The 12,800-nt window shown below is 55.1% G+C and overlaps 1 protein-coding gene across 3 annotated transcripts in view; it reads left to right on the top strand.

The window, feature by feature from the left end:
* LOC116950717 (intermembrane lipid transfer protein VPS13A-like) overlaps positions 1–12,800 on the top strand; it is a 120,392-nt gene that overhangs the window by 90,601 nt on the left and 16,991 nt on the right. For all 3 annotated transcript variants that reach the window (XM_032968713.2, XM_032968712.2, XM_032968715.2), the window contains 12 exons: positions 172–325; positions 975–1,115; positions 2,455–2,536; positions 3,021–3,090; positions 4,018–4,129; positions 4,943–5,056; positions 5,700–5,851; positions 6,058–6,139; positions 8,910–9,023; positions 10,362–10,437; positions 11,592–11,755; positions 12,514–12,559. In XM_032968713.2, coding sequence (XP_032824604.2) covers positions 172–325; positions 975–1,115; positions 2,455–2,536; positions 3,021–3,090; positions 4,018–4,129; positions 4,943–5,056; positions 5,700–5,851; positions 6,058–6,139; positions 8,910–9,023; positions 10,362–10,437; positions 11,592–11,755; positions 12,514–12,559 — 1,307 coding nt within the window. The remainder of the gene's footprint in view (positions 1–171; positions 326–974; positions 1,116–2,454; positions 2,537–3,020; positions 3,091–4,017; positions 4,130–4,942; positions 5,057–5,699; positions 5,852–6,057; positions 6,140–8,909; positions 9,024–10,361; positions 10,438–11,591; positions 11,756–12,513; positions 12,560–12,800) is intronic.

The raw sequence follows: 12,800 nt of genomic DNA, 5'->3' as shown, positions 1-12,800 counted from the left end.
CTCGGTTCGGGGAGCTGAATTTACGTGGTGCTCAGACGTCGCAGCATCTCACGGAAACTCTTTACGCAAATCATTCGCTGGGGGAAGGGGAAGGAAAAAAAAATATACGTAGCCGCAAACTCGCTCACCGCTGCACCCGTTCTCTCGTTGCACGCTCGCTGCTGTCGCCAGCTCGGGCGTTGTGTGGGAGGAGAAGCCCAAGCGGCGCTGGAAGATGATGAGCGGGAAGCTGAGCGCCCTGCTGGAGGAGCGCTATGTCAAGCTCGCGTCGTCCAACGGCAGCGCGGAGGCGCACGGACGCGTGCGCATCGACTCGGACATCGAGGCATGATGCATCGCTCGCCCGCACGTGCAGCGCTTCCGCCACCGCCATCGTTCCACCCCCGCGGGTTCACGCCCGGCGTCGTCTTCGAACACCGTGTGATCGCGGACGCGGCACCGGCACTTACGATCGCTATCGTTCCAACCCCCGCGGTTAATGCTCAAAGACGGTCGCCGCATCGCACGCTTTCAGATGTGCTTCTTCGTCCGTCTGGAACGCTCTTCCGATGTTAGGAAGCCACTGAAGCTGTGTACTTTAAATCTCGATGGAAAACGAATTTCTTTAGCGATGCTTTTTGTGTGTTTCGTTTGTTTAGAACGGTTGGTTACTTACGCTGCGAAAAAAGTTCAACGTACATACATACATACATTGGCAAGTGCCGTGGTTTGAGCATGGGGAGTCTTTGACTTTTGAACTTAGTTTCGTTTGAATAATTAGTTGCCGTTTTTGCTCTTTTTCGATTGCACGTTCTCTCCACCCTGCGGTCTTCTAGAACTGCCGCCACTGCTGACTGTCTTGGGCTGCGATCGTCCTTGTAACCCGGCTGCTCAGCTCAGTGGGGCCTTGCCAGTTTCAGACAATAAAGTCTTGAGCCTGCGAACTTGAAGTGTGGACGGTAATGGCTGTGCCCTGCGTCTGTGCGGCAATGCAGGTGGACTTCACCAGCTCTCCCATGATGCTGCTGGCTCCAAATCCGAGGGCGATTCGCCGCCACTTCTTGCCAGGCGTGCGCGTGGAGTACACGACCTGGCCGCACCAGACGAGCTTGCGGGCGCGCATCAACCGCATACAGGTGGGGGCGGGGGGTGGGTGCCCTCGTGTAGCACGCACGCTCACTCGTGCACGCCGTACAAAGACAACAATCCCCCGTACAGCGTTCACAGACTATTGGGGCAAGTGCTATTAGGGAGCAGCTATGAAGGCCGGTACGTCACGAGGCAGTTGGTGAACAGCACCACGCCCGGCTGCCCATTTCTCCCCAGTGGCGACGTTTACACACCGCACCAGTTACTCATTTGAGAGTGAGTCGACCTCGGGGAGGCCCAGCACTGGTTCAGATAATCGTCACGTTTACACACCGCACCAGTTACTCATTTGAGAGTGAGTCGACCTCGGGGAGGCCCAGCACTGGTTCAGATAATCGTCACTGGGATTGGAACTCGGGTCGCCGGGTTTGTCGCGCAGCCCGCTAACCGCTACCCTGCCGCTCGTCATATACATACTCCGTACATAACGACAACAGCCGCCATTCTCCACTAAGTGGCGGTGACGTCGCCATTACGCCTGTGCCAGGCCAGGTACACTTTGAGGACACGTGAAGTGTCGAAGGCTATACACGCATACACACACATAATCTCGTAAGGCTTGTTCTTGCTAACAAAGCTTCAAACTTTTGTCAGGCTGCCCAGGACAACACACCCGACGTATGTCTACGTATGTTTCCACGGAATAAGAAGTTAACGCTTAGGTTTTTGAAACCAATATTTTTATTTGTAATGGATTTTTTGGTTAGGCCATGAAAGGATCTGGTCAGATTTTAGTCGTAAGACCCTCCACCACCCGACATAGCCCAACACATTTAATTGTGTGCCACGGTGGTGAGATATGAACTACCTTGCCTGGTATACAAGAGGTTGTGGGTTCGATCCCGACCGTGACGCCTTTATCTTTTTAGTTTGCATGTTCTCCTCGCGGTCGCATGGATTTTTCTCCGGGTCCTCTGGTTTTCCCCTGCACATTTAGAATCAACATGCGTTTAGAGTATTTGGCTATTGCTATAAGTGACCACGTGATGATAAGTCACTTGGTTGAGCTATCATTTGTGATAGCCAGGTTGCTTCTGAAAAAGAGCGGTATAGCCCAGTGGGCTTTACCTGGTGAAATAAAACTAGTTTATAGTTTAGTTTTAACGACGTGCCAATGGTTTTAGTTTCAGCTTATGGCAGGTGCGTTGGTGAGCAATTATCACAGCCAACTTTAGCAGGTAGAGACGACGTTTTGCCTGAAGCTTGCATTTGCAGGAGGTCTGAAGAGATTTAACTCTGCGTAGGAACCGTTTGCTGTGTTGAGTTGAGTTCCGTCCCTTGAGTGTTTTTACATTTTTGCTTCGACGCGACCACGACGACGGTTAGATCGACTCGCAGATGCCGGGCTCCGTGTTCCCCGTCGTCTTCCACCCCGTGCCACCCCCCAAGTCCATCGCCGCTGACTCCGGTACGAACACAAAGACAAAGATTCCCCCCTATAGCCTTTTTCACAGGATGTTGGGGCAAGTGCTGTTAGCAAGCACCTATGAATGCCAGCATGGCACACGAGGGGGTGGGTAGCCAGCACCACGCCCAGCACCTTCGTCTCCCCAATGTTGATGTTTTTCCACACCGCACCAGGTGCTCATTTTAAGGCCGAGTCGGTTCAGATAATCGTAACCGGTGTTGCCCGTGAGCGGGAATCACATTTGGATCACCGGGTTCGTAGCGTAGCACGCTAACTGCTGGCGCTACCGCTCCGCGCTCCAGTACGAACAACAACAACAACTGCCTTTCGCCACTAAGTGGCGGTGACGTCACCACACACGTTGGTGCGTGCGCTCACTCGCTCGCCAGCGACACGGCACGCAGGCGGCGAACGGGTTTATGAATCTCGCTTGTGCTCACGGAGCGTGTGTGACGTGCACGCGTATGGCGCGTGCGTGGTGCAGAGCCCAAGCCGCTCGTGGACGTGAGCATCGTGACGAGAGTCGGGGAGCACAGCAAGATCACCCAGATCAAGTGAGGCACACACGAGCCATTTTACATCACTCTATTAATTAGTATTATTGTCTCTTAACAACAACAATAATCGCGAGGATAATTACAATGTAAAGTCACGTGTTAGTGCTTTGCTGGATGGAAACCCCCCACCCCCCATGACACATTAGTCGTGAGGATGTTTCACCATAATTGACCACGCGAGTCAGTCCGGGTTGGTGACGGTGCCGTGCCGAGAGGCGAGCGTCACGGTGGCGCTTAGTAGACCCAATTCACATATCGCTCGCCACCGATGTTAACTGCGTCCGGGAATCGAACTCGGGTCTGCCAGGATCGGAGTGCAGTGCGCCGGACCCCCATGGTGCCGTTCCCCACCCCGTTGTCTCTCGGGCTCGGGGGGGGTGTGTGGAATCCTATTTCGTTACTGAGAGCCAAGAGGGCTTTCAAATGCCTGCCGCTAATGCCGCAGCGTCCTTGAGTAATGATGTAGTGCCAAGCATAGTTTGGTCTCGCCAACTGAGCCCGCTAAAGTTAGAAACGCAGTGCTGCTGCCGGGTTGGAAATTTTCCCCTCCAGTACCCAATGAGTGCGGCTCAGGTGCACGTACGGTGACAGATGAAGGTACGCCTCATGTGGCCGCGGGCCGTATGAAGTCAGTTTTATGAGCCTGATACAGTACAATGACCCACACGGGCTGTAGGCCCTCGCCACCCTTGCTATCAGGCAGGAGTTCCCACCTGCCGGTGGTCCGCAGAGCCGTGGGAAGCGGTCCGCGGAACTTTTGCCCACACGTTTGTTGCACAAAACACCAGATTTCATTTTTCTGCACGGTGGGCCACAAAACACGGCGTGATGGCTGACGTTGAATCGTGGTTGCCGCCGCTCTGAGCCGTTTCTCTATCTGATTTTCCGCGTGGCTTTCAAGTCCCATCGTGTCTCCCGTGGCAGGTACTTCAAGGTCCTCATTCAAGAGATGGCCCTCAAGGCAGACATGGGCTTCCTGGGAGCGCTGCTGGAGCTCGTGACCGCCGACAGCACGCTGGCCTCCGAGGGCATGCTGGTAGCGCCACGCGCGTGGGGGCAAGGGCCAGGGCAAGCGTGGGGGCGGGGTCGCGTGGTGGTGGCGGGGTCGTTGACTCTAACGGCGCCCGTTAGCTTCGCGGCGCTCGTTAATTGTTAATCGAGCGAAGCTCGTTAAATTCACGACGCTCGAGAAACCTGTGAGTCGTTAGTTTCGCGGCGTGGATAAAATGAACAGCGCAAGTGACGTTCGCGACGCTCGTTAAGTTCACGAGCGCACGTTAAGCACAACCCTCCACGCGTGTTTAAATTAACGTTAACGAGTCGCTCGGAAAGAGACAACGTGAAATCCAAGGTTCTCAATGGGGCAGTAAACAATGTTTAATTAAGCATGCTTTATTTATTTATTTACGACAAATGTTAAAATTACCCAAATAGTTCGGCATCTGACATTCACCCAACCACCTCCCACCCCTTCAGCCCCCGGTGTTGTGACGCTTTGCCGCGATTCGGGGTGGCGATTCAGGGCTTGATTTCCTATTCAAACAAAGATGTTCTCTTATCAACTATTTGTGGCCGCACTAGTGGCGATGTTGCGGGGTAATGATTGCGATGTTGCTGTCGTTGACAGTTGGTGTTGTTGCTACTGATGGTAGTGTCGCTGCTGATGATTGCAATGCTGCTGCTGACGGTAGCGATGTTGCTACTGATGATTGTGATTGCGTTGCTGTTGCTAATGGCGCTGCTGCTGATGACGATGAGGGTTGATCCTTACACGTTCCGCCGATGACGATGGCGATGATGATGACGACGAGGGTGGTCACCGTCTCCCGGCTGCCGTGTGCGTGCGCAGGTGAAGCTGTTTGAGGACGACCTGAAGGCGCTGGAGGAGTGTGCGCTGGAGGCGACGGCTGCCGACACGTCGGCCGTGAGCTTCTACGAGGACCTGCACATCTCCCCACTCAAGGCGCGCGCCTCCGTGCCGTCGACGCACTCGCTCGCTCTCCCTCGCCGGTTTTATCGATGCCCAACAAAGCTTGAACGCGTTCGCTGTCTGTGTCAGTCCGTGCGTCTGTCTTGTATCGGAGGGGGGCGGGGATCACAAAAGCGCCGTTCAAGATTATCCAATGTGACCGGAATTTTGTTGGAAGGTCGCTTTGCTCTTCGCGACTTGCCCTGGAGAGCAGCCGCAAGGTGGTTCAAGGGGTTTGCCCGAAATATTGCCGATAAAAAAAAAGCCAGCGATGAAAATGGTTATTCTTAGCGGTCAAGGTGATGGAGTCATTATTGATGTTTTAGACACTTCTGAGTTGAGGCAGGCAGAGGGAAGAGAGTAGGATGATTAACTGACGTTCGGTGGTCTAAATAATGACTCCACACTCGGTACTGTGGCGCAGTCTTTCAACTATGAAGTCAGCCGGTCCTTCTGCCCTCCCTCTCTGTGCCCTGAAACGGGGCCCATTACCCAGAACGTCAGCCTCTTCTACGTGGATTTCCCTCTTGCATTTCCGCGGTTTGCGACCAACGTGCAGCGGCGGTGGCTTTCGTCGCTTGCGCGGTCTTCATCGCCGTTTTTGTTCGATTTTCTCCGCACCCTCGGCCGGCCACAGATCCACCTGAGTTTCTCGCTGAGCGCCGGCGGGGCACAGGACGGCAGCGTCTTCCCGGGGGGTCAGGCCGAGCAGGGCCCCCTGAGGACCCTCAACTCGTTCCTGCAGGGCATCGGAGCGACGCTGACCGACCTGCAGGACGTCGTGTTCAGGTGCGTGCTCGCACGGGGTCGGCGAGCCGCGTGGCGATGCGACCGGTTCGCCGGTTGCGATCCTCCACCCAGAGCCCCGGTCCCAGAGTTCGACCTCGGGCGCCTCCAGGCGCCGGTCGCCGTCTCTCTCTGCGAGTGTCTTTGGTGGTGAGCTTCTCACTTCTGATGCTGCGATGCTGACGGTGGTGGCGATGTCGGGCCCCCAGGCTGGCTTTCTTCGAGGTGAACCACAAGTTCTACACCGGCAGTCAGCTCACCGCCGAGGCAACGCGGCACTACACCAAGCAGGTGAGCAGTGCTCCTTCTGCCGCTGCTCCTGCTGCTCCTGCTGCTGCTGCTGCTGCTGCTCATGTCCCGTCACCGCAGCCACCAAGGATTTCCTCCAGTTGTCGGGTACTTGCTATGGCTCGTGATGTGACCCGCTGTGGGTGTAGCTCTGGTCAGGTCGTCCACGGTGCAAGGCTCAGACCAATAGATGTCCCACGGTCTGTGTTTCACCACACTCTCAAGGGTCAGGGTCGTTTGAGTTACCCCACTTCAGGATGTTGTCTTTTGACCTCCCTTTGCTATGGGTGGGTGCGTAAGCGGGTGAGTGAGTGGGTGAGTGCGTGAGTGAGTGGTTGAGTGAGTAGGTGAGTGAGTGAGTGGGTTAGCAAATAAGTGGTTGGGTGTGTAACTGAGTGGGTAGATGAGTGAGTGGGCACAGTGAATAAATTGTTAGGTGAGTGTCTAAGTGAGTGGGTGGGTGAAAAGGTGGATGTGTGTGAGTGAATGGGTGGGTGAATGAGTGGGTGCGTGAATGAGTATGTGGGTGGGTGAGTGAGTGCTTGAGTGGAGCTGAGTGGACTTGCCAGTCACTGGTAGCAGTTGTGTCAAGATCGGCCTCCTATCAGTGGGCCTTCAACACTTCACATAACCTTAAAGTGCACATAGCCTGTTACAAGCGCCATGAGTAGGTGGGTGGGTGTGTGAGTGAGTAGTTGGGTGGGTGCGTGGGTGATTAGTTGGGTGGGTGTGAGAGTGAGTAGGTGGGTGAGTGTGTGGGTGAGTAGGTGGGTGAGTGTGTGAGTGAGTAGTTGGGTGGGTGAGTGGGTGAGTGAGTGTGTAGTTGGGTGGGTGTGTGGGTGATTAGTTGGGTGGGTGTGAGAGTGAGTAGGTGAGTGTGTGGGTGATTAGTTGGGTGGGTGTGTGAGTGAGTAGTTGGGCGGGTGCGTGGGTGATTAGTTGGGTGGGTGTGAGAGTGAGTAGGTGGGTGAGTGTGTGGGTGAGTAGGTGGGTGAGTGTGTGAGTGAGTAGTTGGGTGGGTGAGTGGGTGAGTGAGTGTGTAGTTGGGTGGGTGTGTGGGTGATTAGTTGGGTGGGTGTGAGAGTGAGTAGGTGGGTGTGTGGGTGATTAGTTGGGTGGGTGTGTGAGTGAGTAGTTGGGCGGGTGCGTGGGTGATTAGTTGGGTGGGTGTGAGAGTGAGTAGGTTGGTGAGTGTGTGAGTGAGTAGGTTGGTGGGTGTGAGAGTGAGTAGGTGGGTGGGTGTGTGAGTGAGAAGGTTGGTGGGTGTGAGAGTGAGTAGGTGGGTGAGTGTGTGAGTGAGTGGTTGGGTGAGTGAGTAGTTGGGTGAGTGTGTGAGTGAGTAGTTGGGTGGGTGTGTGAGTGAGTAGTTGGGTGGGTGTGTGAGTGAGTAGTTGGGTGAGTGTGAGAGTGAGTAGTTGGGTGAGTGTGAGGGTGAGTAGTTGGGTGGGTGTGTGAGTGAGTAGTTGGGTGAGTGTGTGAGTGAGTAGTTGGGTGCATGTGAGAGTAGTTGGGTGGGTGTGTGAGTGAGTGGTTGGGTGGGTGTGTGAGTGAGTAGTTGGGTGGGTTTGAGAGTGAGTAGTTGGGTGGGTGGGTGAGTGGTTGGGTGGGTGGGTGAGTGGTTGGGTGTGTGAGTGAGTAGTTGGGTGGGTTTGAGAGTGAGTGGTGGGTGGGTGGGTGAGTGAGTAAGTGGTTGGATGAGTGTGAGAGTGAGTAGGTTGGTGAGTGTGTGAGTAAGTAGGTTAGCTAGTGTATGAGTGAGTGAGTGAGTAGTTGGGTGGGTGTGTGAGTGAGTAGTTGGGTGGGTTTGAGAGTGAGTGGTTGGATGAGTGAGTAGTTGGGTAGGTGAGTGAGTGAGTGGTTGCGTGGGTGTGTGAGTGAGTAGTTGGGTAGGTGTGTGAGTGAGTGGTTGGGTGTGTGTGTGAGTGAGTAGTTGAGTGGGTGTGTGAGTGAGTAGTTGGGTGGGTGGGTGAGTGAGTGGTTGGGTGGGTGTGTGAGTGAGTAGTTGGGTGGGTGTGAGAGTGAGTAGTTGGGTGGGTGTGTGAGTGAGTAGTTGGGTGGCTGGGTGTGTGAGTGAGTAGTTGGGTGAGTGTGTGAGTGAGTGGCTCGTGAGTGTGTGAGGGGCTCCTCCACTTCTGTCATGCCACCACAGTAATAGTATTTTTGTCAGTATGAGGCACACAATATGGTCTAGCAGTGGAAAGACATCGGCCTACGATATGTCCCGGTGTGTAGCCCTCTGTCAGGCTCTCTAGAGTCGCCGCAAGGTGCAGTGGTGGCCCTGGCCACGCGCAGAGACACGCACCAACACAGACGCATGATCGGCGTCCCCTTGCCGTCGTGCTGGGCACTTCTCGCGGTCGATCTTGAGCCAGGAATCGGAATGAAACTCCTGGAGTTGAATGCGGTGTCGTTGGAATCGTAGGAATGGCTCTCGCGGTTTTGTTTTTGTGGCGAATCGCCGGAGCGTGCCGCCGCTGGTGACCCCGTGGAATTTCCGCTCGCTTCCGATATATTTGGACCGGAGTTTTGTCAGAATTGGTAGAGGAATGATCGGGGACGCTCTGGACAAATCCGAGCCTGTCAAAATCGTCCCTCACCATTCCAACATTCCCATCGTGGGCACAACCTCCTCCCGTCGCGTGCCGGCTGCCTCGCCCCCCTCGCCCCATGCTGGCCTTAAAACAAGTCTAACAGCACTTGGCCCCCGACAGTCTGGACGACTGAACGGAGAGGGCCCCTTGTTCTCTGCGTCCCTGTGTGGTGCCCCGCGCAGGCGTTGCAGCAGATGTACAAGGTGGTGCTGGGCCTGGACGTGCTGGGCAACCCATTCGGACTGATCCACGGTCTCTCCGAGGGGGTCGAGGCGTTCTTCTACGAGCCGTACCAAGTGAGCTCGCGCCCATCGGTGTATCCCCTTCCCTCCCCCTCCGTACCCACCCCCAACCAGTACCCACCCCGGCCAATATGCCTGTTGTTATCAGCATCAGATGTGGTGCAGGTCACAGCTGCATCCTCTTCTTCTACCGTACGGTGGAGAGTCGAGCAGCAACAGCCTCGATGTGTTCACGTGGACGTTGAGGGTTGAGGTTGACGCACGCGCGTGAGCCAGTGTGCACCACGGCTTCCCGAGCGGCCTGGTTTTATTTAGCAAATGCTTTTCCGTGTGACTTTAACACAGAGCACCAGACACACAAAGGAAATAATTCATGAAATAAGTAGATATGTCTGTCAGTGTTATATTTGTGCGAGTGGACGTCAGCCCCACGTAGCCACAGAGCCACGTGACAGCCTCCTCCAGCACGTGCAGGGCAACAACAACAACAACACGGCCTGACAGCGGCCTGGTGAACACCTGAAACACTGCCGGGCGGGCGAATGATCGTGGTTCAAATCCTGGCTTGGGGTCAATTCAGCCCATCATTTACCACCCCCCAGGTGTATAAAATAAGTGCCACTGTTGGAAAGTCAAGACTAGTCCTGTGTGGATAGACTCGCCACGGCCATATGAACGTGGAAATGTACACCATCGGCTCAGGACCAGGGGTGGAGATGAGCACTCCCTTTCTGCCAATTTGAGCAACACGTAATGTTGGACTGTCGATCAATTGAATAACCAGCATTGTACGTCCATGCCACTTATGAGTCGCCAAGATCACATTGCGAAACTATCCGCAGGCATTGGGCGCCACGGTGGCGAGATGTTAACTACCTCGTCTGGTATACAGGTAGTCATGGGTTTCATTCCGACCCTGACACCTGCTGTATATTTGGAGTTTGCACGTTCTTCCCGTGGTTGCATGGATTTTTCTCTGGGTCCTCTGCTTTTCCCTTCCACATTCAGAAACATGCTTTTTAGATTATTTGGCTGCGATAAGTTTGCACATGACTCGCCACTTTGTCGAGCTATCATTTGTGGCCCAGGTCGCTTCTGAAAACAGCGATAAAGTTCAGTGGACCTTACCTGGTAAAATATTTTTTTTAAATGTATGTCTCGTTTATCCTTGGTTTATCACAATGCACGACCCTCCTGAGTCTCGTGAGACTCACTCAGGGACACTTTTCTGGCTAAATCATTGGCCTGGTGCGAATGACACCGCTGTCCAATGCTCTTGCCGCGCTGCGTTTTGCGAGCTCCGTTTCGATAAGTCGCTCCGCGGTGGAATCGGGCGACGCAGCCACAGACGTCACCTCCGTGCTTTCCCCTCCCCTTGCTCCGGCGCTGCAGGGAGCTGTCCAGGGGCCTGAGGAGTTTGTGGAGGGCATGGCGTTGGGGATGAAGTCCCTCTTCGGACACACCGTGGGTACGCGTGGTTTAGCGCTGCGGTTACAAAACGCGCGGTCCGCGCACCGCTTGGATGGTCTGCAGGTCCAGTGGAGGTGGCACGCAAGGCCACTGCACATTGCGATTTGTTTTCACGAAACACGGTGGTCCCCAACAAAAACGTGTCGAGGGTTAACAGTGACCCGCGGTGTCCCCAACGGTTACGGACCGCTTGGTTTAGAGCAGGGGTCGGCAAACCAGAAGAGCCATTTTTTTCAAATTCGTAAAAAAAAAAACCCCGCAATATTTCAAGAGCCGCAATGCGTGTGAACACGAGACGGTGGGCCCTTGATAAATAAAGTCACAAAGCAGCAGTCCTTGAAGAGCCCCATCGCAGGTTGCCTACCCCTGGTTTAGAGTCTCTGCCCCTTGTGTCCCCACCTACAGCACAGCAGCCACCGCGGCCTCTCGTTCCTTGCCCACTTCCTCCCCCACCCCCCTCTAGGCGACTGAGCTCCACAGTTTATGGCGAGCAGGTTAAGTACGATTTAATGTAGTGAATCATCGAGCGTGAACGCAGGGAAACTGCACCGGAGGGCTAAGGCTGGAGGGGCCCAGGCACCGGGGCTACCAAGAGGTGGGATGGTGGGAGGGGGTGGGGAGGGGGGGGCAGTGGTGAATTTGAAGAGGGAGCAGCCGTTTAATGCCCCGCACCAGGACCCACCCATGCCATCCAAGCACCGCCACTCTTCTCAGACGCTGCAACAACTTCCACTACTACCGCCCCCCCCCCCCCCCCCCCCCCGCCTTTGACGACGCCGCTAATATGCGTAACGCGCTCACACGTGTAACGAGCTCACACGTGTAACGCGCCCACACGTGTAACGCGCTCACACGTGTAACGCGCTCACACGTGTAACGAGCTCACACGTGTAACGCGCCCACACGTGTAACGAGCTCACACGTGTAACGCGCTCACACGTGTAACGCGCTCACACGTGTAACGCGCTCACACGTGTAACGCGCTCACACGTGTAACGCGCTCACACGTGTAACGAGCTCACACGTGTAACGAGCTCACACGTGTAACGCGCTCACACGTGTAACGCGCTCACACGTGTAACGAGCTCACACGTGTAACACGCTCACACGTGTAACGCGCTCACACGTGTACCCGTGCCCCTGGGGGGACAGGTGGCGCGGCCGGCATGGTGTCCCGCATCACGGGCACCATGGGCAAGGGCCTGGCAACGATCACCATGGACGAGGAGTACCAGCGCAAGCGGCGTGAAGAGATGAACCAGCAGCCCACGGACCTGAAGGAGGGGCTGGCGCGGGGTGGCAAGGGCCTCCTCAAGGTACGGCGACGGCAAATCAAATCATTTGGGAGAATCCACCCACTGTGTGGGTCGTGTGACGCTGTCCCAACGCGCGTCTCTCTTGGGTAGTAGGCAATGAGCAGCATGGAAGCCGCCTGGGTCGCCGTCCGGGCAAAATGCATTTGCGTATTCTCATCAGGGTAAACAAACACGTTTGCATATTTGCAAAATTGTTGATTTTTCTCTCTCTGGTTTGCATCTCTCAAGTTTCATGCAACCCTAAACTTTTCCCCCACCAGCCAATATATTTGTCCTTGTGGGTGGTGTGCGTGCATGAGTGGTGTAATCGATTGGCAGGCCCAGCGCACAGCAGCGCCGGCAACAGTAAATCTGAACCAGTCAAGCTTGCATTTCAAACACTAACAACTCGTGTGTGTGTCTGTGTGTTGCTTGTGGTGCGGTAGGGAGGGGTAGGGTAGTGGTAAGCACACCGCACTGTGAAACCGCTGATCTGAGTTCCATTCCTGCTCACGCCCAACAACAGTGACGATTATTTGAACTGGTCCTGGGCCTCCCCTGGGTCGACTCAGTCTGAAATGAGTACCTGGTGTAAACACTAGCACTGGGGAAACAAAGGTGGCCGGGTGCGGTGCTGGCCACCCACCCCCTCGTGTGCCGTGCCAACCATAATATTTGCTCGCTAACGGCACTTGCCCGAACATTCTGTTAAAGCTATACGGGGATATTTGTATTTTTCCTTGTGCACGAGTGTTGTATGAATGCTTCTCTCTCGGCAGGGCGTGATTGGAGGTGTCACGGGCATTATCACCAAACCCATTGAGGGTGAGTCTTCTCTGCTTTCTCACAACCAACGCCTGCATCTGCACACTTTTTCCTTCGCTCTATTCCCCGCACTGATTATATCCGCTTGGCGATTATATCAGTGCCGCGGCACGAGCCAAAGACTTCTCCCCAAGCGCACGCGCCTAACAAAGGAAAGGCGGTAAATAACTCCGGAGGAGCAAGCGCTGAAGAGCATGGCTGAGCGATAGAGCGAGCGACCGAGTGATTGAGCGTGCGAGGC

This window comes from Petromyzon marinus, chromosome 40 (genome assembly GCF_048934315.1).
Source record: "Petromyzon marinus isolate PM22_M1 ecotype Great Lakes invasive population chromosome 40, UKy_Petmar_22M1.pri1.0, whole genome shotgun sequence".
Classification (NCBI taxonomy): domain Eukaryota; kingdom Metazoa; phylum Chordata; class Hyperoartia; order Petromyzontiformes; family Petromyzontidae; genus Petromyzon; species Petromyzon marinus.
The sequence above is the reverse complement of the archived record's forward strand: the minus strand, read 5'-3'. Positions and strand labels throughout refer to the sequence as shown.